Raw genomic sequence first — 27,722 nt, forward strand, 5'->3', positions numbered from 1 at the left:
AAATAGGCTGGTTTTTTCTGGTTAAATTGTCAGTGGTCACAACTTCGTTAAAAATATCTGCTCTCTTATTTTGCGTACAAAATACAGAAAGGCACAGTGAAGCAGCTCTGGCAAAGGCCGGCACCTGATTATTTCCTACCACACGATGTTTAAATTGAATGTGACCTGGAGCATGCATTGGAAAAGAACTTGCAAATACACATGGTTTGGAGTTTTCTTTTCGTGGTACTAATTGCGGAGAGCAGTGTGCTGCTCCAGAAGCCTTTGATGAAGCTCTGTGCAGTAGTTGCACATATTCCTTTACGACATCCCAGAGAATGAGGTTGTGTGCTCATTATTTCTGGGGTCTGTTTTGTAATGTGCTTTGCAGAGATCTCTTCTGGCAATTCCTTTGTGTCATGTTCATGTGAGGCCAGTGAGGGAGTCTTTGAGATAGTCTGTGCTTCCGTGCCATCAGCGTGCCGAAGATACCCACCTTCCTCGTCATCATGCCCAGATGGTGCAGGCTCTGCTTCCCCACTGTTTGTTTGATTCATGGGCTTACACAACGAGGAGTTGGATGAGTTTCAGCTAGAGGCAATGCTTATAGGAAAAAGGAAGAAAATAGTAGTGCTTCATCTCATTCCACTGTTGAGAAAGAATGTTTGCCTTCTTTCAAGAAGTCTCATCTTCTACTAATTTATTAGATTCTGCTAATTTTATGGAATCACTGTTGGATACAGCTTTTTTTGTACCAAATAATTACCAAATAACTAATTTGTGGTAAGAATTATTTGTCAATGAACAGATCTTCTTTATTTAGCTGTATTTAGACTCTCCTGTTTTAGTTCAGGATGTGCATACTCTTCTTATGCGGGTATTGGAGGCCTGCTGTCTGCCAGTCAATTGTTATTTTTTTTTTAAACTTCAATTATAAACTTACCCTGAGTTTGTGTTTTGAAATGTTTTACATGTGTGAATTTTAGAATAAAATTCTAGTCTGAGATACATGTATGTCTCTCTCCCATTGAAATAATGAGTCATATACATACATCTGAAAATTTGAACTTGACTTTTAGCATTTTCTCAACTAGATATAAAGTATAAACATAACTTGCTTTCATTTCTCTGTATGAGTATCCCTAAAAGGGCTCAGAACAGTCAATGCAGAGGAACAATATGATTCTTGCAAGTATTCACCTTCTATGTTGCATTTCTTGCTTTTTTCTTTTTCAGCTATCTTGGAAGTTACCTTTTTGTGATTTGTATACAGGATATGCTTTATGACTGTGAGGGACCAAAAACTGATGAACTGTTTTGTGTCTGATCAGAACCTTGCCCCTGCACAATAAGATAAGCATCACACCTCTGGTGCAGACAGTCCCTGTATGTCTAGGGAACACCAGGCTGTTAGCAGCTTTGCTTATGTCTCCTGCATTTACAGGATGTTCATACTGCTGTTTCTGCTTTGGTAACATGACCAGCCTATATTTCATTCTAACTATGTCAAATTGTCAAACAAGCTACAGCACTGCAGTGGCCAGGCAAATGAGAGGCTGGACAGTAACATATTTATGATCTAAATTCTTCCAGTTTTTCAATTCTAAGGCTGCTGCCATTTTTCCATTTTACCAGTCCAATGTATGTGGTCAAGACTTGTCTGCAGAAGTCTACGTTAACTGAAGAACTATTTCTTTACATATCTATTGTTTTTTTGGTTTTGCTTTGTTTTTCTAATTGAAGGAAAATCCTTCTGAACAAATAAACAAAGCTGATAAAGTTTGGGAGTTGGTATGCTGGTTGATTCTTGACATTGAGTAGTGGGCGACTTTGATTGGGTGGTAGCTTAATTCAACTTCCCTGCACATCACCACCTGATCCGTACGTAGGAAGCAAGATATGTGCCTTTGGAAAGTTTCAGCTTAAAAACAGCACAGTATGGAACTCCTTGAAGAAAGGTGTATTCTGCATATTCTGAATAAGTCAACACTGTAGACTGGGGATTTTCCTTTACGGGGCTATTTTATGCCTAAGTCCAGCTTTCTCATGCATATATGACTCAGTGATGCTGGCGTCATATATAGAAGATGTATGTGGGGGAGTGTTATAGCCATCCAGGGACATTGACCAGGAACTAGTTCTTGACCCAACGCTGTGTCAGCTCCTGTATGTTTAGTTTTGAAGTAGAATGACACCTGAGCTTCCTGAGAGGATTTTGACTGGCAAATGAGAGTTGATTGGAGAGGAAACTTGTCCTCTTTCTGAGGTCTGGTTTAAGGCTCCATGAGGAAATCTAAGATTCTGATAACGTCTCCTAAGAGCTTTGTGTTTGCAGTTGTGAACACAAGCACAGACGCCTCCAGAGCTTACCAATGTCTTGGATTAGTTGCTGCTTATTAATATAGCAAAATTAAACTGCAATGACAATGTTACTAAGAGCTTGAAAGAAGCAGCTAGTAGTTAAGGATCTTACTGAGGGTAAAGAGGTTGTTGATGGTCATGATTATTACTTCTGGCTCCCATCTGATGCTTGTAACATAGCTGAAGGAGGAATTACAGGGGATATGTAAGATGTTTCGAGACCTTCTTCTGGAAAAGGTACCATGTAGTCTGTTATTAACTTCAGATAGATAGACGTTTCAGCCTTTTTGTCATAAAGTTGGGACTAAAAAGGAAAAAGGTTTTAACCCTGCTTGCAGATGCTGAGCTTTCTAGCAGATTCAGTTTGAATATACATGTGAAATGTAGTTGGAAAGTCCTGTGCTGCCCCTTACCACAGTTTTTACACACTGACAACTTTTTATTTTTGTTTTTATGTAGCAGTTTTTACTGCTTTAAAACAAAAGGCAGAAAAGTGTTGGTAAAGCACCAAAATGCCATGGCGCAAAAGCATTCCCTTTCCCCTCACTCTGACACTCATGGAAATTGCTTAGTATTTACTCATTAGGCTTGAAAGCACTTTGAGAACATAAAGACACCCATGCTGACACGATAATTCTTACGAAGTGTCAGTGAGATGATTCATTTCTGTTAATATGATAGTTTCAATAGCCTGTTTCATCTTGCTACCTTTAGTTTTGTTATCGTAAGCCATGGGAAAACATGTTGTTACTGTTATTGTCACTACTTTGAGCGTATTCCTATGTCTGTTGATCACAATGGGAATGATAGCAAGGGTCTGCTCCTTTATAAGTAATTCATTGGATGTTTTTCAACCTTTCTATTGTAAACTTGTCCTTTATTTATTATCTGCCTAGGAACCACTCTTTTGAGCACATAATTTTTAGACTTTTGACATCTGAATGGGATGCATACATACAATTCTTAATGGTGGATGATTTTAATCTTCACAGTGACAATAAATCTGACAAATCCCTCAAGCAGTGGCGTGGATGTCTTGATGTTTTTATCCCTTTCTACTTATTGCTGAGATTGCTTGATTTAAAAATGTAGTGCCGGTGTCTATTGTTATTACTAATGCACAAATGTCAAAGCAGATATTCCGACAAACCTTACTTTCAACTAATCATTATCATCTGCTTATTCTAGGCTTTAATGAATGTCAGTTAGGTTTCTTCATCAGTAGATTATTTCTCTTTCGTGAGGTATAGGAAACTCTTCTAATTTTCATTGTTTTCATACTTGACTTGTAAGTACAAGTAGAGAAGACCAGCTAGAACTGACTTGATATACTGCTCTATCATGACACGAATGTCCACATGCTTGTTTTAAAAATGTTCAATACCCAAGAACCATTCATTAAATAACAGTGAAAAATGTGTTGAAAGGAGAGGGGACATTATAGGACAAGTTGGGGGAAATCTGGGCAGTAGTGATACTAATGCCTTGGTTTATCCCTGTTGTGAAACTTTTGCAGTGAATGCACTGATAAAGCTAACAAAATGAGGGATGGTTGTTATAATTCTTTTATACCAAACATCTGACAAAATTGTTTGCTAGCTTTTGGGCTATCTCTGCCACTGCCAGATTTTTAAGGTTTTTATGTTGCATACAGAGCAGATTCCTCTGATGTGTTGGCCATCTACAAATTATTATGCATCCTTGTGTTTTTTCACTGATGTGTGAGGGAAAAAATGAAAAACAGACTTCTGTATCCTGAGAACAACCGTGTAGCCCTTGTGTCTGTTCCACTATATTTAAATTAAGAATGATAATTCTTCTTTTCAAAAGCGGATTAACAGGCATAGTTCATTTAAAGATTTTTTGGAAACATTCCTCATAGGAAAGAAAAGTCTTTGAAACATACAAGCAGATTTTCATACTCACGTGTGAGTAAAGTAACTATTTATTTAGAACTTTTAAAATATATTAAACTGTATCAGTTGCCCTCTCAAAACAATTTCATCTGAAGTCGTCTTCCATCTGTTCCATCCAAATAATTACAACATTGTTTAATTTTTAGAAGAAAAATATTAATTAAAAACCCTCACACTTTCCAAAGGGTGTCCATACTACCGTCAAAATATAAACCTTTAATGGGGTTAAAAAGAGATTTTGCTGCCATGTTTTACATTTCCTTGATTGAATTTCTGACAACGACTTCTTCTGATCATGCTTACTAAGGAAAAATTGGGGATTTTTTGAGAAAAGCTGAACTGTGGAACTACAGAATTTTTCAGAGTACCGTCAAAATATAGTTTGTCCAATAGAAGTTAGCACCTATATTATTTTTTGACTGGAAATTTGAAACATTATTTTTCTTTTTTTCCAAGGGCTGATATGTGGTACCTTGTAGTCTGAGTGTTGTCATGTGAATTTTCTCTGCACACATTCATGCTTCCCACCAGGTTGTTGCTGTTGGAGATTTGCTTTGGGGTTAGTAGGGATCTCGTGATACAGACTGAGAGTTAAAGTGTTGAAATTGGTGGAGGAACGCGTGTAAGAATGTTTTGTTTTTAGGAAGATCAGAAGGGCAAGTACACGGCTGAGAATGCTTCCAAGGAGGAGAGAAGAGTGCTGTGTGTTTCCTTTTTCTGTGAGGGAATTGGATGTATGATGGATTTGGGGGAAATGAATTGAGATGTGTGGGTTTGAGAATATGAAAAATTTGCTTGGAGTTTGTGGTTTGTGAATAAAACACCACCTCTGTTTTCTGAGATGGGTTTTGCATTTCCTTTGTCTGGTAGCATGAAGGAAATAGATGGTTTTGTTCCTTTCAATTTAAAGGCCAAGTTGGTTTTCTTGCCAGGTGGCAGGCATCTGGTTTGTGGTGACTGCCTGCTCTTTCCACAGTACTGCATAAATTATGTCTCTGCTTAACAAAGGAGGTTAGTTACTATGTGCTTTGATATTAGAAGCCTATAATAATATTGACTTCCAAGTCTAGTTTGAAATGTTGAAACCAAACAGTGAAGTCATATTAATTTGATAATCTGTCTCCTTCATGGTATAATGCTGCACTGATGTTTATAAATGTTCATTTCCCTTTCATTCTAGCATAATTTTAGAATTTCAAGCATCTTTATGATGACTTAGAAAATTGTTATCTTCTGCTTAAATTGTTTGAAGGTGAAACTTAAGGTAGCATTTTGAACTGTAAAGAGCCAGTACAGTGAATTTGCTGGAATATTCCTTCTCATTTGTTGTACACAGAGCTATTTTGTCAAATAAACGCCAGGGAGTTCACTGTCAGGAATACATTTTTCATATGATCACCAGCTTGGTAGTGATAGATGCTGAGTTAAAGCTATGCAGTAATTCTGAATAGCCTTGTTAGTCTTCTTGAAGATGACTCATAGACCACCAAAAGAAAGGTGCATATGGCTTGGTCACCAAGCAAATTTTTCAGAGGCTGAAATTAGACCTTAGCGTCATGAAGTGAGGAAGGAGACCTGCTCGTCAGTGATTGAAATGATTTTCCTACTATCTTGTATATCTTACACGTATGTCTTATATTTCAAAGGTTTCTGTCTCCACACACAAAATTTTTTGCGCTTCTCAGTGCTAGCTGAAGCACTGTTGTATTTTACTTACAGTGCAGTGCTACAGACAAAAAAGTAGTGTCTCAGAGACAAGATTCTTAGTTTGGAGAGAATACAGTTATTTCTAAGTAACTGTAGAACATGATTATGAGCTGTTTGGGGAAATTTTTGTCTTCCCCACTGCCTTCAGCAGCATAATAAGGTAAAATCATGAGGTCCAGTGCTGCTTTTCTGATTTTGATTTTGTGTGATGTGTGATTTATAATGCTAAACATTACATATTAATATTAAATGGTATATATGTAAAAGCAGTATGTGCAAGTTATGTCTTGGAACACACAGATTTACAGATGCCATGCTGGGAACATCCTTGTAAGTTCAAAGCATGCGCTCATTATGGTTAGTATAAACCAGTCTCTACTTACTGCTGTTTACTTTTTTCTTACAATATCTGAGAAGCAGGCGTCTGATTTTGAACAGATCCTGGTGTTATTGTGCTGTCTGGTAGTGAAAGATTAGGAATGTTATTTGTCTCTTGAAGCTTAATTTCTGGTTTTGCTTGGCCAGTTGACTACTGTTAATAGAACAGTGCATATGTATAAATGCAAATTCTTTAGGTTCCCAGAAAAAAATAATATACTGCAGTCACAGAGCATTTTCGGTGCTTTCTATGAAGAAACAGCTACATCCCATTTGCATATGTTAGTATAACTGTAATATTTGTGGTGAATTCTCTTTTAACGAAATGTAAACCTGTTGAAGGTATAGCTATAGAGTGATAGCTATTGGCAGGGCTAAGGGTACGTATTGCTGTCACAGAAGAGCTTTTCTCACCAGAACTTGGAGCTGAGCCCAGCAGAAACACGGTGGCATTCACTGTGCCATCTCTTCTAGTGTCAGGCCATGGACAGGGTAACAGCTTCTTGTTTCTACCTGTGTCTTTGGTAACAGGTGGTGAGGACAGTATGGCAGACATAGAAGTTTGGTTCCAGAATATGACCTCAGTATGGAATTTGTCTTTTAAAGTATTTCCTACTCTAAAACCAGCGTGAAACTGCTATCCTAAAGTTTAAGTTGCAGGCAAGCAAGTACATGCAGTACGTCAGAGACACACTGTCGCATAGTTGAAGCAAGTCTCAGTGAGTGTTCTCCCACTTGACATTAAATTCTGCTAAAACTAAAAATGCAATTACACTGTCTGTGGAGATTAACTAGATTTACAGCAGGGTGACTGGATTTGTCTGTAAAATTTAACTATTTGGAAACTTCAGTCTGTGCTTTCTGAAAAATTATGCAATTTACACAACTTTTTGCTCATTGGGTTCATAAATCTAAATTGATATGAATGCCAAATACCATTTGAGGTTTAAAAAAACCCATAATTTGATCAATCCTGATGATACAGAATACATAGAAGGAAATTTTAACCATTTGATGAGACACAGATGCAACTGAGTCTGCAAGGAGGTATCCAACAGGAATGACCTGTTATCGAACTGGCTGGTTTTTTTTAAAAACTAAACTGTTTTTTAACTGGAAACCTGATTCTGTTTGGTCTTCGTAGAAATTTTGGAATATGTTTACTTCCTGTGAGTGGTCAATATGCACATGCAAATACGAATGTGTTGTCTCACAAAAAGAGACAAGTTTTAGTGTATTGGCAGAACTGTTGTTAGGAGAGTACGTGGAGTGCAATCATATTTTTCTACTTTTTAAAATTTAAACTCCTTGGTGATTTAAAAAACAAAACAAAACCACGTCAAAAGGGGTATCTTTTGATTCATTGTAGTTTATTTAGTGTGGTCTCGCAAGGCAGGAAACCACCTCACTCTCTTCTTTTGGATTTGCAAAAATACTTACTAATATAATCTGTATTAGCCTTAGCATTTTGCCAAATACAGAATTTGGCATTCTCAATTTAACAACTTCAAGTGTTCCTTTCTGTTTTCAAGGTTTATTTGATGAATTCACATACAAGGTATCAGGCCAATGTTGGAAATCTCCAGAAGAAATGTTGGATGCAATAGATGTTTCTAGAATATAATGATGTTTGCTTCTTTTTAGCATCTTTGACAAGAATAGGTAAATGTATTCAGTGGCAGTGTCCCAGACAACAGGAAAAATACTCATTTAGTCATTATGGTGGACTGAAGCAAATTTGGAGATGTATGAAAAGGTAAACTAATAGAAGATACAACGTAACGAAAGTTCAGGAGTAGCTGATACTTAATATTATAGGATATTAACACAGTTCTTAGTTATGCTAGCTGTTTCCAGCTTAACTGTCCCTCGCTATGTGATTCAAGAATAATAGCTGGATGTATTTGTGTGATGAATCAAGCAATTCATATGTACACTAGCTGCTTCCAGTTAAACTGTCCCTTTGCTATATGATTCAACAATAATAGCTGGATGTCCTGTGTAATGGATAAAGTAATTCTCAGGCACACTGAAGCTCTTCTATCACTGGATATGATGTAATTTAATCTTATTTTTCCACCAGCACAATAAATGTGACTGTGTTTGAAAGAGAATCTGTGTTTGTGTGTAAGATTTTACTTGGAAATAATCTTCCAAAAAGGAGGAAAATGAATGCATTGCAAAGAGTTTGATGTTCCCAAATGATTTTGTTTACAGTTTTGTTGAACTATTAAGCATTTATTGTAAGGAGAGTAGATTGTTCTAGCTTTAGTCACTATAATGCTGTTCTGTTTTAATATTGCAGGATCTGTGGGCTGCCATAAAGTTGTTACAAATTGGAGGGCTGATACAACATGAAATGAGGCACCTCTCCTGAATGTTGCTTTTGTTCTCTATTTAACAGATTAGTATGTTGACATTTGTCACTGATGGATTTCATTATTTGCTGAAAGGATTTTAGGGGGCTTGACAGCATGAATGGTTTGTCCTACAGACTTTTGAGAATTGATAAAGGCATCTTTGTTCTTTGTGCAAAAGCACAACAGATATCTTATTGACGGACGCATGCGAAAAAGAAAGCTTGTATAGCTGCTGCGCAGAATAAACTAAGAAAATAATTTTGAAGCCATTACGTATCCTTCTATGTTGTTCTCTCTTTTTTTGCTAACAATGTGTACGTTGTTAATCAATGTAACAAGAAGCATTGGATCCTCATTCAGTAAAATGAAAGCATGCATTTTCTATCAGTTTATGTGCTGTTTAAAGGTGGCAAAAATAAGAAAAACAGGTAATGGATGATAGTAGGATGAGTTAGTTAAATTTCTATTGCCTGAACCATTTTTAAGACAGGTGTGCAGAGTGTTGTAGCATTTGTATATGCAGAGGATAAAGGCATAGTAGAAATAATCCATTTTAGTAGCGATGTTGAAAATCAAAATAGACTTGACAGTGTTGATTTGCACCCATTCTTTGAAGTGAAATGAAAGGCTTCAGAAAATGGATTTCTAGGTACCAGTTCGTAAAAGCGAGAATTGTGGGTGATACTGTGTATGGGCAAAATTTACATCACTTGCAAATTGGATAATTATCTTAACGTCATTGTTTGCTCCCACATTTGTAGTTGGCACAGAAGCAGGATTGTATTTGATATGAGCTGAAAATTTAAAAGAACTGGATCTGTGCCTTTTATGATGTGAGAAGTTCTGTTCATTTTAGAAAAAAAAATCTGAGCTTTACCTTTTTATTTATTTATTTCTTATAAATATCAGGGATTTGTAACGCTCTCTCCTCCAGCAATATTTGGGATTTCCTGAATGAATCAGGGATATATCTGGAGTTTTCTCGGCCTGCAGGTGAAGTATTTGTGATAGGAATCCTTAAAAAACATAAGCATTCCTTAAGTTAGGGGTTTTTTTGTGATGTTACTCTAACTGTAGAGATTTAATAAGAACCGCTTTTGCCTTCAAGCAGATTTCATTTCCATGCTGCTTTTAGAACAGTGACTCCACGAGCTTTACATTGTGAAAAGAATCCTGAAAAATGTAAAGAATAAGCAATCTCATTTCCTTTTTTTTTTGTTGGTTTGTTTGGCTTTGTTGTTGTTGCTTGTTGTTTTGTTCTGGTAAATGTGGATAAAAGCTTTCTTCTATATATGAAATGAAGAAGAAAATGACCCATACTTTATTTTGTTTTCTCTTGTCCATGTCACATTTTGAGACTACTAATGTATAGGCCCTTAACTTGAGTGAATTTTCCCTGAATATGGAGAAGCAGATACATTTTGCTCCTTCTGTCTGATTGTTTATCATAGTTGATTATTTGCACTTTGGCTTTCAGCTGTGTTAATATCTGCCAGAAACTTCATGATCTAGTAAAAGGAAATTCAGGTCTTCCAGTAGTAACAATGATGAAAAGCTACAAGGAATGAAATCCATCCATGGTCAAATAATATCATCCATCAGTGACAAATGTCATCATTTAGACTGGAACTGAGGAATGTTGTTAGAGACTGTTTATCATATTAATCATTTTAGCAAGAATAAAAAGAGCAGTTTGAAAAGGCTTTGGAACAAGTGCTATGTGCATTTCTAGTATAAAGCAAGAGATTATTTTCTTTTAGTTTTCCCTTTCTCTTTGGTATGTGAGAAAGAAACATTAAAAAAACTTACAATTACCAAAACCATTTTTATTTATAAAATAAGAGGTGAGCGTACCTGTATCTAGATCTGTTTACATTACCCTTTTCTGGTTAAAATAATATGATCAATTAAAATAATTCATTACAATGATCAATGTCTGGCCATTGCTATTTTCTATTCACATTTTTTTTATTTTAGCAAGTGATAAAGGTTATTTTTGTGGTCCCAATCTTATAAATCAGTTTTAAATGAGAGAGGATAAATACAAATGCATGGTTCTAATGTAGACTTTACAAACTATTATTTGTTATTAACCATTTTCAAATGGTGAATAACAACTTTTTTTCTCTTCTTCATTTGGACATTTTCTAATATTTGGCAGCATTCAGAGAAATGTGGTAAAATTTTCATAGGAAATTTGGAATTTCGCAAATCCAGAATGTAAACCAAATATTGAATTTATATTTGTATTTGAAGTTCTTACTGAAATTAGTGGGAACATGGTATTTCTTATGGCTCGTTACACATGAACAAAATTTTCCCTTCAGTCTCTGAAGCTCTTTTGTGATGCTGCCTATGTCAGCAAGAGTAGAGATGTTTTATTGGTAGCGTGATCTTTGCATCAGCTGTCTTACTTCAAACCAAAAAAGATAGTTATCTGAAAAATTCCATATTGTGAAATGCTATTCACAGAACAATCTGAACAAGAAAAGTTTTTACTTTCTTGATCTCAATTTCATTGCTCTTTAACTGCAGTACTCTAGATTGACTTCCAATCTATCTGTTTTTTAAGAAAAAAAATAAATAAGCTAATTGAGTTGTGTAGCTTCTAAGACTTGTTTGGAAACATCTGCCATGAAACGATGCAATTTTGTACTATGGATACTTAGTAAGGGATATGGAAATTGTTCTCACTGGTTCACAAATTATTTTTAATGTCAGCAACGTCAGTACTTTTTGAGGAGGAATTACATGTGAAGTGCGAAGGTTAAAAATTGAGCTCCATAAAATACAGAGAGGGTTTTTTTTAGGCATGAAACAGGTGCTTGCATTTATTGAAGCCACTTTACTAGCATTTACTTCTAAATCAGTTAAATATGAAAAATTCATTGTGTGATATACAGTATGAAATGCTTTAGTCCTCAGGGTGTTTCTCTGAGAGCTGACTGTAAGATTCTTGAGTATTGTAGTCATGTGTTACTAGGAGGTATTGTGTAATTGATTTTTATAAGAGAATTCCATTACTTTGTGGGTTTTTGGGTGTGAGGTTTCAAACAAATCTAGATGAAAAATCTCGATGGGAACTAAGGTTTTGAATCTGTAATTCCTTCTTTTTGCCCTGTAATTTTCTATGTTTGGGTTTGGGTTTTTTTTTCTTTTTCTGTACAACAGCAGACAATTTGGTGCCTGCCACAAATCCTGGGAGTATAGAAGTTCCTAAATGAATAGATATTATTGAGCTTACATAGATATTAGGAAACAAAATCTGGAGAGCTCCAAAAAAGATTCATGCCCTGCAAGTTCCTCTTTGTGATACAGAATGTGTAAGATGAAAAGAAGCAAGGTAGAGCTGCTGTTTGTCATCCTGGGGGCATCAGAGGTCAACTGATGAATAACTCCTCAGCTCCACAGATGTTACTTGCGTTGACTGCTCATTGATATTGTCATCTCTGGTTCCTGATGAGCTTATTACAAAGCTGGGTTAGCTCACTTGCATCCCAGACATCAGACTGAAGTCTGCATGTAAAATACAATGTCCTTTCTTTCCTACTTGGTTTACATCCCAAGTCAGAACATTTGAAGCAGGTGGGATTTTATTACCACGATATGACTGCAGCAGGATATCAGCCACAGATAAGTTGCTTCATGATTTTTTGTAAAACCCTGATCTATGTTATCTTTTTCTTTCACTGTATAATTTCTTCAGTTTTATGACAAGTATTGGTTTTGCTGTTGAACGTTACTAAAGAGAGTTTCTTCTGAGAGGGTTTCACCCTTATACACATCCTGATTAACCTGGTTTGGTACAGCAAAATAAGCCAGACCGAAGTGATTGCTGGCCAGTTCATGGAGCAGCTGCTGCTCAGGTGTTCAGAGTATTAACTAGGTGCTTGACTGCAATTTGAAGTTTCGATATTGAGTTGCTGTATTCAGAGTTGGCTGATACCATCCTCCTTCCAACACACAGGGATTGGTCTTCTTTCCCTGTTGCCTACCCTGCTGTATTATTGCGTGATTTATGGAGTAAAAGGTTAGTCATCTGCTCTAGAATGACTTTCAGATGTAACTTCCAGTTACTTGACGGTTTCCCACTATGATGGTAGGATGGGAAAAATTCTTTACCAAGTTTCCATTTTTTCTGGAACAATGCTTAGAGTATTCTAACTACCAGATCCATCTCTCTACAACTGCATCTGCATGTATATTTGAGTTTCTAGTACACTATGAACCTAGGAGATTAAAAAGGTAGTTTTTCTCTGTAGTTCTCTGAGTACTGGACTGTAACATATACCAGAATGCTGGAGATTATAGAGGTAAATAATTGAATGTTGCCTGTTCTTGTGTCTGCATTCCAATGGCACAAGTGTCCTCAAAGATAAATCAAGCTAACATGCAAAGTCTGATGTAGGTAACGCAGACAATATACTAACACTGTTCTTTGTATCACTGGAATGATCACAGGTTGAAGGCAACTGATGAGAGATTGCACAAACTTTATGGAAATAGATGTCATTTAATTGTCTAACTTTCTCAAATTTCACTAATCTTGAAATTTATATCTTAAGTTTAATGTGTTCCTATGAAAATATTTTTAGGGAGATTTTTCCTGCTCCCTTCTACAAGTTTAAGAAGGGATTTTCTAGAAGTACAGTAACCGTCTAACCCACTTACTACCTGAGTACCTTTTTCTAGATAGGAAAAGAGAAGCAATATGTGGAGTACTATCAAAAAATGAAAAGTATTTTTTAATTATATAGCTTCCATCTGTAATAGTGATTTTGGGTGTTAGTTTTGACTCCAGAAGTATAATTTTCTGGCTGATATGGTCTTGGCTCTATTATTTCAATAAGTACATAAGAAAATGTATCTGCAAATCCCTGTGTGTTAAGAGGGAAAGACTTCTACTTCAAAAGGAATGGAACAAATCTGTTAGAAATGAGCTTCATGTTCCTAGCTTGAATGTGTACTGAAGTTCTCGCACATACATTTGGCTGGAGTTTGTGCTATGTGTCTTGTCTGATTATGTGTGAGCAGCCAAAGATAGCACACTGATGCAGCCTGTGTGCAAAGCAGCACCTGCATCTAAGTCTGAGGAAAAAGTTTTGCGAAATTGCTTTCAGAGATTTGGCCTTTCAACAGGTCAGATTGCTGTTCCGAGTTCTAGGACTCATTGGAAACCTTTAATTTGTTAAAGAGACCATTTATTAAGAACATCTGCGTGGGTAGATTTGGATGACTGGCCCATCAGGACCCTTTGGCCTTTCACACCAAAAATTTATTTCCCTTTGGGGCTCGGTTTTTCCTTCATATTCGTTCATACCATAGTTACAGTGTTGAGATTTCCCTTAACTGCAGTTTAACTGGGAGAGGGAACTTGCTCCTTCTTTCAGTGAAATGATACAAAGATCTAAGTTATGAGGGTGTGATTATGGTCAGAACAATAACCTTTTGCTTTAAAAGTGTAACCAAGTGTATGCTTGTTGAAAACAAGTCATTAACTTCTTTTTCTGTAAGAGCCATTGGGAACTTGTCCAGCTTCCTGGGAAGGACTGGTGGGGTTTTATTTTTTTGTTAGCTGGGAGAGGTTTCCCATCTTCCTTACCACATCCAGCTAGCCTGTCCTGGCCTGCTTTAGAAACTTGGGCCAGACTTGAAAAGACATCAGCTAGAGGCATTTATAAGCTGCACATATCTCGTCAGATCTTGGTGTAATTGCTGAGGTGAATCACCTTTGTCTGTTCCTTGTGTATGAATGGATTTCTTTCCTTTTCAATTCCAATAAAAGCAATGGACATCAAGCCTTACAATTTGTTCCTAGTAAGTCAAGTGGATGGTGGGAGGGCTGAATTCCTATTCTGGTAAAAAAACAAGAAAAGGTTTTGGCTATTGCAAATTAATCATCATTCTGGTTATCTTGTTTTTCACATAAACACTTTCTTGAATTATTGAGTGTTTTAGGAACAACAATGATAGTAACAATGTGCAATTAGTAACATCACATATCCTAGATGATGTAAAAAAAATGTAGATTTGGTTGGTATCAGTAGGGGCGTAGCAGAGTTTCTGGAATTCAAACACGTGCTGGAAATAGAGAATCTGTATTTTAAACTAATACTTAGAATCAAACTTCTGCCCAAACCAGTAGTTGCTGGACATATTACAGAAAAATGTTCAGTCTTTAATAAAATTACTCTTAAGATAAATGGGAACTTTGCACTGTTCTGTAGTGATATCTGTTGCTCTATGAGGCTCTGAATTGGAGCTATAGCTGCTTGTTAAGGGTAAACAAAATAAAAGGAATCATTTAAGGTGTTCTGAGGAAAGGAAGTTGCTGGCTGTACTCAGATTCTAAAATTAAATTCTGCTGCAGCACATAGTCTTATTTTTGACCTTGTAGGAAGTTGTATTTCTTATTCTTTGGCCAAAACTTAACTCATACACATTTTCCTAAGTGAAGTGATTTGTAATCCTTCTATAAAGGAGCAGATTATCCAAATGTGGCATTTCTATTATTTAAGTGATTGGAAAAAGGAGGAAATACAATCTTTAATTTTATGTGTATTTACCTACAGTAGACTTAAAATGCAAACCATTCTGTTAGCCTGTTTATAAGGCATAAAGTTACTTTTGTTTTGCTTAACCAAATGGCTGAAATGCTGCCAGCAGTATGTCTGGAATGTTATTTACTTGGTCCGTTTCTGCAGTTTTTCTTTGTAGCACTGTACACATGCCACAGTTAGGGGTCATTTACTTACAACTGACCAAAGTAATACCCCTTGAAGCTGCAGTTATTCTTCTCATCAGGGGCTTTATAATAAAAGGTTCATCATGTTCTGCAGCTTCTGTGCTTGCACTTTTCCCCCCATCTCTCCCTCCCATCACTTCTCTTAATCAGAATTGCTTTTGCCAAAGATTTGGAGAGCTGCTGTTTTTTCTTGCTATATTCTCTGTGACTTGATTCCTCTATTAGTGCTTTAATTTCTTATATTGTTTCTTACAATGCCAACTGATTGAAATGTATTAACTTGCTTTGATGGATAACTATTACTTTTTTATAAGGAGATGGTTATTGAGTATGTTTTTCTGTTTAAATGTGTATCTCATTTTATGGTCTCAGTTCCAGACATTCAACTGGTTGCGAGAAAACTGTGGGTGTTTTAACATTTCCAACGGAAGGGTAGGGCGGGTGGGGAAGCTCTTTGGAATGCTGACGAATAATATTTGACTCCTGGAAATGTCTTAAGACCATGCGCTCCTGTCCCATGCCTGAAAGGCCAGACTTAGTTTTAAAGACCTGTGTTCTTGAAGGTATTACCATTGTGCTTTATTTCCTTCCTAACTGGCTGGAGTTGAGAAAACAGTTGAAATGCATATTATGGATGCTGAGGGTTAGCGCAGGAGTACTCCGCAGATGGTGGTCTTGGGTTGTGCCCTTGCTACTCCCATCTGTGGCATGATACCCTGTTAATCCCATGTTAGTCAGAGGGCTTAATCCTGCTACTTTCCTAGATTTACTTAATTTCAAAAATTAACTTTTGAGACATTAACGTCTGTGATGTCTATAAGCATAGCAGAAATTGCCTTACAGCAGGACCTGAGTTGGGAACTGCAGTAGCTTGCAATTCAGCGTGTTTTCAATAGCAGACCAATAATTTATAGCAGTTTTTTCCTCCAATTCCTTCTTACAGTACTTGAGTCCAAAGCAGAGTAGACACAGATTGGGTTGTTCTCCCCTGTTGTGAAAAGCAGTTATTTAGTGAATATGAAGTCTCCTTCCCACTTCTGTGCTTATGGTTGTTCTCTTTCCTCTGCATTTGCAGAAATGATCAACTCTTATCATGAAATGGTATCTTTTTAGCTTGTTTTAAGTTTTAACAAGCACACATGCTTTACTATACATGGGTCTTGTTGCTTTTGGATAGTGATTTGTTTTCTTTATGCAATGTTTCTGCTTTATTTATTTCCAGCTTTGATCATTTAATGGATAAATACTTGCTGCCTATATTCACACCTGCTCATCTTTTATTATTCTGGCTTATATATAAATGCTTCTATTGAAATAAATCAGTCTTGTAATTTGAAAAATATAAAACCTTCGTTTAAGTTACTTCTTACGTGTAATAGCTGCTTGATGGTTGAATACAAAACAACTGCTTGGCACAATTTTAGTTTGATTCTCTTCCAACCAACAATAAAGTACAACCTAATTCTTAAAAATGGCTGAGCTATAAACTACCAGTCATGACCTAGCATGTATATAGTAATAAGAGTCTGACAAGGTTAATAAAGCCTATATATTATTGTGGCCATGCAGTGCATGTTATAACAGGTCAATAACATATTTTGTCACTCACTCCTATTGTGCAGCCCACACATCATCTTCCTGTCACAGAGTGTACTACCAGGAGGGAGCCATCTCTGTGGAACACGTCTGTGCCATGAAATTGCTCATGCTTGGTTTGGACTGGCCATTGGTGCTCGTGATTGGACTGAAGAGTGGTTAAGTGAAGGTTTTGCCACATTTTTAGAAGATATATTTTGGGCTAGGGCACAACAGGTAAGGTGATGATACATCACTTCTCAATTGTATTATGTGGAAATCAAAATTATATACCCTGCTGTGAATTAGATATAAATTAAAGCTCCTGTCTTATGAAGATAAGCCTTTTAAAATAATATTGTAATTTGCATGCTAATTTGACTTAAAAAAAATTAAAAAAATCCTTCCCAATACACAATGAACGCTAATTTTTACAGAGGTAGAGGTCGGTGCAAATGAGAATAGAAACATCTGTTTGTCAACGATGACCTTCCCACAAATGTACTACTCAGTTATTAAAATTCAGCTATCAAACAGTTGCTCTGCATTATTTCCACTTGTATTGTGTTCCTGAAACTGCAACAGTCACCAGAGTCTTACTGAATATAGTGATATTCCTGGTACCTAACGAAAATGGTCTGGTTTTGTCCAGTGGATAGCCAAGAAACGTGCCTCAAAACAAAATCGAAGCTGATGAAATAGGGCACCAGCTCTTCCACTTTTTTTTCTCTTATACAGCCCAGCAGAGTTATCCTCATGTCAGAGGCTTAGAAATCACTGTCTGCCTTAACGTGAGAAGCTCATAAATTGCATGTCAGCTAGTAAAGTGGTTTTCCAATCCAATTCTTACTGTTGTTGTACCTATGCTACTTCAAGCATTTTGTGTGATAGTGGTTTCTTGCTGTGCTTTTGTCAGGCCCTGATTCTGCCCCTTAAGTCTGCAGAGCTCCATCTGTGGAAGAGCAGGTGGGACTGGGAACTGACACTGTAACACTCTTCTGAGCCTCTATTTTATTAATTATCAGGCATATTTATAGCACTGAAAAAACCCAGAATTCCTTGTCACTTACCTTCTGATCCTAAAACTCATTTCTGCCCTTACATTGAGCATCACTCCTTTGCTGTGAGCTGATCACATTAATTCTACACTTCCGTGAGTCCCTTGAAAGCATTTTCATTGTAGTAGACACCTTTCCGTGTAGCTGAATGGAGAGGAGTAGGCAACAATTAACAAAGCCATTGTTAATTAATAAGGTCAGAAAATTGCTTCCCCCTCCCACCCCTGCCTCGCTTTTTAGAATTATTGAATAGTTTTGGTGTTGTGCGATCCTACAGTTGTAGGATTATGAGTATATTCCGAAGTGCCTGGCAATAATTTCAGTTGTGACTGAAATAGTGGTGTAATGCAGCATAATAATGGCTGCTTCTGCTTTCTCCCATCTCTTATATTTTCCCATAATAGAGAAGCATGGATTAGTTGTTATTTGTAAGCTGACAACTGGGCATTTATTTCATCAGCATGCATCTCTGTTAATGTTATGTAAATGGGGGAAAATACAACAGGGAGCTTTCTGGAGTGCGGCAGAAGTAATAGGAAAGAGGAGTGAAGTCAGGATACAAAGCAGCTCTTTGCTTTCAAGTTGGGAGGAGTAAAGATGCAACCAAAACTGATATGCCAGGTATCTGTACTGTACATTCAGTTCACCTATTGCCAGTTATGAAAGGGAAAACAGCATGCCCATCTCTCTCCTCAGGCAGAAATATTTAACTGAGTATTGATTTGGTGCGCACAGGGAGGCTTCTGTTTTCGTTAGTGCTGCTATTAACTCTCATAGCAGCAACTGTTATTTTTTGGTTTGGGTTTGCTTTTTTAAATCATGGATACGGGTACTGTTTTCTGCATCTTCTGGACATTAAAGGGAAACAAAACAAGTTTCTCTTTCTGATGTTTTTTCTGAAAATACTATTGTCTATTAGGAAACAGTAATCAGTGATCTGTGTTTTTTGTATGCTGAGCAGCTGTCGCATGATGAAGTAAAAGGGCAGCAGGAACTGAAAGCTTTACTTCGCTGGCGCCGACTCAGAGATGAGGTGCAGAACTCTGAAGAAGAGCTGCAAGTTTTAAGGTAACAAGATGACAACATAGTCTTTGCTTTTGCATGTTGTCTCGCTTCTGTTTTCCACTATTTTCTCCCTTCAAAGAATATGCATCCAAATCATCTGATTAAATCCACTGCATTTCCTTATTTCCTTCTGAAGAAAAAAGACAAGTCAAATTAAATTGACTAGGTTATTCATCTTCTGTATAATGCAATTGTTTTTCTCTTTGTTATAGAAAGCTTTCAAAAACCATGGGATCTAGTTTGATATAAAATGTCTCTAAGCAGTTTACTAGAGCCTCTATTCAGGGGGAAAAAAAAGGCCATTTCCTGAACAAAGTTCACTGTTTGAAGCCAGAACAGATTTATTTTCTGTGGCTGAAGACAAGCACATACAGGAGTATGGCATCCAACTGCCAAGCTGCATGAAGCTATAAAAAACAAAGGAAAATGCATAACGAACTATATAAATCCAATTTCTCTTTAGAAATTACTAATAATGCTATGTAAACAAGATTTTGTTCTTTAGGTACTAGATGCTGAGCTCAAGGCTCATAGATAAAGACAATAGACCAAAAAAAGATTCGTTTTTTTCTAATGATTAATAATCTGGGCTGTTCTGATTGGTGTCTTGGGAATTTCCCATTGTCTTTTATCTTGAGTGGCTGCCTAACATCTCCACTGCTTGTCTCCCCACAGTCTTTGACCAAGAAAAACAAGTTTACTAATCCTAGCTCAAATTAGCCCTATACTGACCAAATCATGGAAGTACAGGGACAGATTCCAAGAGATTATGGAGACCATTCTCCTACCCTGAAATACAGGCAGTATACGCAGACACGTTCAGCAGGTTTTTACTAACATGTTCTTAGAAACCTCCAATAAAAAAGTTTCCACGGTACCTAGCTAAGTTGGTTTAGTGTTAACAGTTAAAAATTGCTTCCTAATACATGTTCAAATACTGTTTATTTCAAACAATGTAGATTTCTTCTTTTCTTTCACCAAGTGGAAGTGAAGGACAAAATTATCTCCATCTTCTATATAATCAACTTTTAAATGTTTTTGGAAGACTGTTGCCATTTCGTTCATTTTGAGGTCTTCCCTTCTTTTTGTGCTTTCCCAGTAGGACCTAAAAGCCTTTTATATTTGGGCACTACATGCTGTTCACCAACATAGAAGCTCCTCTCTATGGCCTCATGTCAAATGTGTCAGCAACTGCACAACCGTAGTGTTTCATTGATCTGTTTTACTTCATGTTTATTGATGAATTGTGTATCCTTCGTGTAAGCAGAACCAGTGAAGTTACACATTGGCAAGTGTGTAGTTTGATGATAGGCGTAAATACAGAAGCAAGCCTTGTCACTAGCTGTTATACAGCTGCTACCAACACAACTACTCATTGACAGACACTGGAGATTTGTTTGTTTGTTTTAAAATAAATTATTTTTAGGAACTTTAGTTCTTGTGATATGAGGCTTATCTGGATGGATGTTCTCCATTTTCAACATTATGGAATCAAATTTGTCATCTTTTGCATTAATTATGTAGTTGTTACTTTTAATAAAATGTGTATGTGGTGTAGATTTTTAAAATCATTTTTCTAAGGGCCAAAATATCCATTGTAGTTCAAAACTCAGGAAGGATTGGTTTATCTTGAAATGGAAACTGAAGCTTTCTATTGACTTCCACAGTTATTAGACATAAGTCTCTGTAATAAGCATGCTGCTCAGCTTTTGCATAGTGGTATTCTCAATGCTAATACAAAATGACAAATCGTTTCTTGTTTGAAAATGTGCCTCTAATTTAAGGATTTTCCACTGGTTTCAGTCAGATACAAATGTTCTCTACTGGTTTTGTGACATGGACTTGAATAGGTTCTCTCTTTGCGTGTTTACTGGTTTTTTTCTTTTCTTCTTCTTTCTGAAAGTATGTCCATGTGCTTTCCGGAGAGTTGGTATATGAGAGAAAAATTCAGTCATGGCATTACACTGGATTTTCAGTCTGTACTGAAGATTGTGCTGGTTCAGGCATGTGTTACTATACAAGGATATTAAAAAATGATAACTGTTGCATCTTGACAATTATGTCAGGAAGAAAAAAATCAGACAACCCACTCCTCCTAAGCATAAACTTATTTTTCAATTAATTTTTTGTTCCGTGCTGTACAATCCTGTGATTTTCTGTGTTTTCTCCTGACAGCAGGAAAACCCTGCCCAAAACTTGTCAGCTGATCCTATTAACTTTTTGATCCAGCAAATGAACGCCTGTTCAGATGAGCTGAAAGCCACCCAGCAAACTGATCATCAGCATGATGTTTCTTCTTATTATGGATATTTGATATTATGTTATAGTAGCAGCTCATAAGCTACCTGTGAAAAAAGAAGTCAGGTATGAAAGAAGTAGGTAACTGTATTTTTAGCAAGCAGCAGCTCTGAAAGGCAGCACCAGCAAATCTTAGTACTGAAGAAGGAATTTGTGGCACTGTAGTGGTCATACAGGGTAAGACTTCAGACAGAATCCTGTGTATTTTCTCAGAGTTTGCAGCAAACCTGCAAGCATAAAAGCACCTGTGGAATATGTCCTGGCACTCATTCTGCTGGAAAGCGTTAACACCAGCACTCTCATCCAGCCTCTCATGTTATGAAAGCAAAGAAGACTAGAGAAGTCTATTTAATTCTGTGGAATAAATCTGGTGTTGAGATTATTTCATGTCCTGGCCCTTATGAGCGAGCTCTAGCTTGCGATTCTTCTTTAAGACAAACCAGTGTTGATATCTAACTCTAAATTTGTCTCCGAGTTCCACTTGAGTCAAGTCCTTTTCCCTCCTGAAGCAACGCTTTCTGACTGCTCTGAAGGTGTTTAAAGAGTTTTATTCTATCACGCTGATAGGAAATGTGCCTTTCATATGGTGTCTCATGCTCTGCTTAGGTTTTCATGATTACCTAGTGCAGATGAAACCTATCCTGGTTTCATCTGGGAAAGAGTTAATTTTCTTTCTAGTGATTGCTGTGAAAGGAATGTCAATAATGCCTATTGGTTTTAGTTGTTGCTAAGTGATATGTACAGTATCCAAAGACTTTTTTTAGCTTCCCATGGAAGAATAGACAGAACGATGGAATGGTCAGTGAAATATTCCATGCCATAGACATCACGCTCAGTATATGAAGGGGGGCGGGAATCCGCAGTCACTGCTCGTGACGGTACCAATTCACCGTGCAGTGAGAGTGATCCATGTCATTATTATTGTTATTATTACTGTTATTTTTCCTTTTATGTTATTGTTTCTATTAAACTGTCTTTATCTCAACACACAAGCTTTTTCTCCCTTTCCCCTCCTTCTTTTTTGTTGTTTTCCTCTTCCCCTCCCCACCTTTTCTTGGAGGGGGAAAAATGTGGGATGATCAAGCAGCTGCATGGTTCCAGTTGCTGGCTGGGGTTAAACTACAACACCATCAGAGAATTTAATTACCGATGACTTCCTGATGAATTGTACTTTTGCTTTGTTCAATGTACTTCTCTGCCCGGCAAATAAAAAGCATCATCTTTTGCTTCCTTCAGAATTTGCCAGTATCTAAAATGTGCCAGGTAGCAGCTTGAGTACCTTGAATGAGCTAGCCTTTAGCATTACGCCTAGCTTCATCCACTAGGTTAGATGCCAGGTTTTGTAGGTCAGTGTAATAAACTTTCAGTCTCTACCTTCAATGTGTTGTAAATATATTAAGCATTGCTTTAAAAGAGCGTGCTGAGAACAGCAGAGAACAGGGCAACTTTCTGAATATTGACACACTTTTGCTGACATTATTAGGGGCAGAAGGAAAGTCTTCAATACCATCATCCAGATGGGATACTGCTTTCTAGTCCCCTCCTAGGACCTACACGGGCACAAAGCTGGAGGAGGAAGCAAAGAAGTATGGGACGTATTTCAGTGTAGTGTGGACCCTGTAGCCTGTGCTCAAACTCCATTTTTCAGAGTGTATAAACTGGGCTATTTATTAAGAGAGAAATGAAGCAGTTTTGGCTTTTTATATACTCAGAGAACAATGAAAAGTTGCTTACAGAACGCCATCGGGCCTCCTTCTGGGAGACTGATCCAGAATGGAAATAGGTGGACCTCTGCTCTCCTATGGTGGGTCTGCAATGATTACATTGTCTTGAAGAACTGGAGTTACCATAGGATGAGAAATCAGTTATTGATCTCCTCCTTTCAATGCTGAAGGAAGATGTTCCTTGAAAGAAAATATGAACTATAGCATGGTAAAGGACTGTGTTAGGAGCATTGTAAAATTGAATCTGCATTTTGTTTTTCTATTTTATTTCAAAAGATTTTACTGTGTGAAGTGGAGTTCATGTGCACAAGTCCTGAACATAGTGCCTAAAGGGTGAAAAAAACAGCTTAGCACTCTGAACAAACTTCTAATGATTACACAGATATAAAAAAAAAGGAAAAATGTTTTCCTCAAAGCAGGCATAGATATGAACAAAATTTGATTACAAGGATTAGCTCGTGAGAAGTGTATGAGTGATGTGATTTGAAGAATCCTGCACTGCTGTGGCCTGTGTTGCCCCTATTCTATAGAAGTGAGGAGAAAGATGTTTGGTTTCCAAGACCGCCCATTTCAAAATCCACACTTAGAATTGGAGAGGGTGTTTTCAGTCACAGGGTTAGGCTCCTAGACAGGGGTCTGTTTTCAGACCACTGTTATCTGGGATGTTTTCTGGGTGGAAGGAAAAAAGCTAGAGGGCTCTTCAGTACTATGCCTGGGAAAGTCCTGCTTACAAATGAAGAAAAAATGTTTGCATAGCTTCTCTTTAGTTTCACTCTGTGCTCATAAGTGCCTAGAAGTCCTCCACACTTTACTACTGTAGATTTGTGGCATACCAGATGCTGTATTACATTTTAAAATCAGGCAGTGAAGTAGGTTTATTCTTGACATTATCATCTGCAAACCCCAAACCTCTGTGTGTGTGAAAAGTGTTCTCTTTTAAACCTTCAACTACTTTTCTACGAACCCTGAAGAGCAAAATGAAAAATAGAACATTATTTCTTCTGCAGTGTACTGCATGCAGATGAAAGAGGTTATTCTTGCAAATATAGTCATGTAAGCTGTTAAGCCAATGTTCAGGTATAAGAAGTCTCTAGTTGAACATAATGACTGCAATATACTTGCCTTTGCCTTTGCCTTTGCCTTTGCCTTTGCCTTTGCCTTTGCCTTTGCCTTTGCCTTTGCCTTTGCCTTTGCCTTTGCTTTCCCGTTTCCCCTTCCCCTTCTTTCCCTTTGTCCCGTCTTCTCTTTCTTTTTCTTTCCCTTTCCCTTCCCTTTCCCTGCTCTTTCCCTATCTTTCCTTTACCCTTTTCTCCCCTCCCCTCCCCTCCCCTTAAAATGACTTTTGGGGTTTGTTTCCCTTTGTTCATAATGTGTCTGCACTGTAGAATGGCATGCAAAGTGAAAAGAGTACACCAGCTTAGTGATGGGTTTCATTTGTACCCCAGCTGTCTGGTCAGCTATGTACAAAATTGCATTAAAAGTATGAAATTAATTTGTGTGTCTGGCTAAGCCAAGTTATTTACTTAGGATAAAGAAAAAGACTGAACAAGTCACAGGTGACTGAAGTTACTGTGCCTTTCATGATGCTTTCAACTATGAGAATGTGTAATGTATGAGTTATTTTGCTTTCCAAGACAATCGTGTTTTACCATTTTAGGCCCAAAAAGGAAAGCACAGGAGAACTGACTGAGTCTGGATCATCCGTTGTCAAATATGGTCTTAAAGCAGAAAAAACCTTCATGCAAGTTCACTATTTGAAGGTGAGTGTTGTCAGATGACTTTTATTGAAATTGCTTTACTAATATGATAAAAACTTCTTTCTTCTAGACATCAGCAAATTCATAGCATCCTATTTGTTTCTGGCTTAATTTGTTGCAGGGTTATTTCCTTTTGCGGTCTCTGGCAAGGATCATAGGAGAGGCTTCGTACCTTACATCTTTACGAAAATTTGTTCATAAGTTCCATGGGCAGCTTGTTCTTTCTCAGGTACTGTACTTGAGGTTGTTCCGCACTTTCTGAAAAAAACAAATGACCTAAACGTACAGTTTGACCGTCTAAATCTCCAATTCTGGTTGTGATGAAAAGAGAGAGGCAATTGTAACTTGGCAATATTGTTGAAATTTCTACTTGCTAGAGGGCAGAACATTTTTTTCAGGGTGATACATAAATCAAACACCCTGGTAGTATCTGATAATGTAAACAATGGGTGATTTATTTTTTCTTAAACTGGATGCTTTGAAAGGTAAGTGTTCATAGGTGCTGATGTTCTCAAAGATAGAGTCATTTACTGTAGTGGAATTGTCCCCTGGAGTCTTAGGTCATGGGTTTTGGTTGTGATCAGTCAGTCTTTCCCTGATACCTCTCTCTTTATTGACAGAGAGGAAACACAGAGTAGGAATCTAACTGAAAACTTCTATAAATTGTAACAGTGCGTACACATTGTATTTCTAACTTTATTTCCTTCTTCTCTGCATGCTGCATCATTCAACGCTTATAATTTCACAGTCTTTCTTATGAGGATGGTCACTTTCTCATCATCAGAGTAATATCTACATCACTCTGTGACACAGTATTACAGTCTCGTCACAGCCTCTGTATAGGTTTCGTCATCATGGTCCATACTCCCATGCTTTCTAAAGCATTTTGTTACTGAAGTATTAATCTACCAGGGATGTTTAAGATGTGCTGCTTCTTTCTTTCAGTAGACTTTCTCTGAGAGTGATACCATGCAGTGGCAGCCCACTCTGAAGAGCACTTTTTCTTATAGAACACGATTTCTTCCTGAATTGGTGAAGGCTTGGTTGTAAAAAATAATGTCGAATTAGGAATTGGAATCTGCCCTCCGTAAGTCCAACTGCATATATTAATCACTTGAACTACAGACTTAGCTTGTTCTCTTCCTGGCATAAATGGTGTATAATTGTTCCATGCAAAGCGGAACAGCTCCAAAAGGAAAGACTGAGCATGTCATTCCACAGTATATTGTACCATCTGTTATGTAAAGAACCAAACTGGGGTTATAAATAGAAATTCACCTCCGCATATATCTTTATGGAAAAGTTCTGTAACCACTGACTGTAGCATTAAAAGGGGTACTGTCTTGTCCTCCAGTGTTTTCTTTTGAGAAGGGAATCATAAAATAATAGAATAGTTAGGGTTGGAAGTTACCTTAAAAGGTCATCTAGTCCACCCTCCCCTGCAACAGGCAGGGACATCTTCAACTAGATCAGGTTGCTCAGAGCCCCGTCTAACCTGACCTTGAATATTTCCAGGGATGGGGTATCTGCCACCTCTCTGGGCAACCTGTGCCAGTGTTTCATCACCCTCATTGTAAGAAATTTCTTCCTTATATATAGTCTTTTAATTTATATGTAACCAGTTGCTGGCTCATTTCCAGCTTTTCGTCTACCAGTATCCCCAAGTCCTTCTTGGCAGGGCTGCTCTCAATCCCGTCATCCCCCAGCCTATATTGATAGTGGGGGTTGCCCTGATACAGGTGCAGGACCCTGCACTTGGCTTTATTGAATCTCATGAGGTTCACACACGCCCACTTCTTGAGCTTGTCCAGGTCCCTCTGGATGGCATCCCATCCCTCAGGTGTGTCAACCACACCCCTCAGCTTGGTGTCATTGGCAAAGTCGCTGAGGGTGCACACGATCCCAGTATGTCATTGATGAAGATATTGAACAGTACTGGTCCTAGTACAGACCCCTGACAGACACCCTTGTCACCAATGTCCATCTGGGTGTTGAGCCATTGACCACTACCCTCTGGATGCAACCATTCAACCAGTCCTCATCCACTGAACAGTCCACCCTGTTCCATATCTCTCCAATTTAGAGAGAAAGATGTTGTGGGGGACCATGTCAAAGGCCTTGCAGAAATCCAGACATCAGTAGCTGTTCCCATGTCCACTGATGTAGTCACTCCATCCTATCACTTCATCATAGAAGTCCACGTGGTTGGTCAGGCAGGACTTGCCCTTGGTGAAGCCATGCTGGTTGACTTGAATCTTACATGTGCTTTAACATAGCTTCTAGGAGGATTTGTTCCATCATCTTCCCAGGAAAAGAGGTGAGGCTGTGTAGTTCCCAGGGTCCTCCTTTCTATGTTTTTTAAAAATGGGTGCAATTATTTCCCTTTTTCCAGTCACCAGGGGCTTCACCTGTCTGCTATGACTTCTCAAATATCATGGAGGGTGGCTTGGTAACTAGATTAGCCAATTCCAATTCCCTCAGTCTCTGGGACGCATCTTTTCAGGTCCCATTGTCTTCTGTATGTTCACATTCCTCAGGTGATCGCAAACCTGATCTTCTTTTACAGTTGGAGGGACTTTGCTCCCCCGGTCCCTGACTAACTGTCCATCCACTCGAGAGGCATGGGAAGAGAGTTTGCCACTGAAGACCGAGGCAAAAAAGTTCATAGAATCATAGAACCATAGAATTGCTGAGGTTGGAAGCGACCTTTAAGATCATCGAGTCCAACCTTTAACCTACCCTGACAAAAGCCACTTCTAAACCATGTCCCTAAGTGCCCCATCTACCCTTTTTTTAAAC

General features: G+C 37.7%; 1 protein-coding gene across 3 annotated transcripts in view; it reads left to right on the forward strand.

Moving 5' to 3' along the window:
• Positions 1–27,722, forward strand: part of AOPEP (aminopeptidase O (putative)) — a 210,490-nt gene that overhangs the window by 65,973 nt on the left and 116,795 nt on the right. For all 3 annotated transcript variants that reach the window (XM_074569859.1, XM_074569860.1, XM_074569861.1), the window contains exons 6-9: positions 17,069–17,258; positions 19,041–19,147; positions 24,824–24,926; positions 25,045–25,152. In XM_074569859.1, coding sequence (XP_074425960.1) covers positions 17,069–17,258; positions 19,041–19,147; positions 24,824–24,926; positions 25,045–25,152 — 508 coding nt within the window. The remainder of the gene's footprint in view (positions 1–17,068; positions 17,259–19,040; positions 19,148–24,823; positions 24,927–25,044; positions 25,153–27,722) is intronic.

This window comes from Larus michahellis, chromosome Z (assembly GCF_964199755.1).
Source record: "Larus michahellis chromosome Z, bLarMic1.1, whole genome shotgun sequence".
NCBI lineage: Eukaryota > Metazoa > Chordata > Aves > Charadriiformes > Laridae > Larus > Larus michahellis.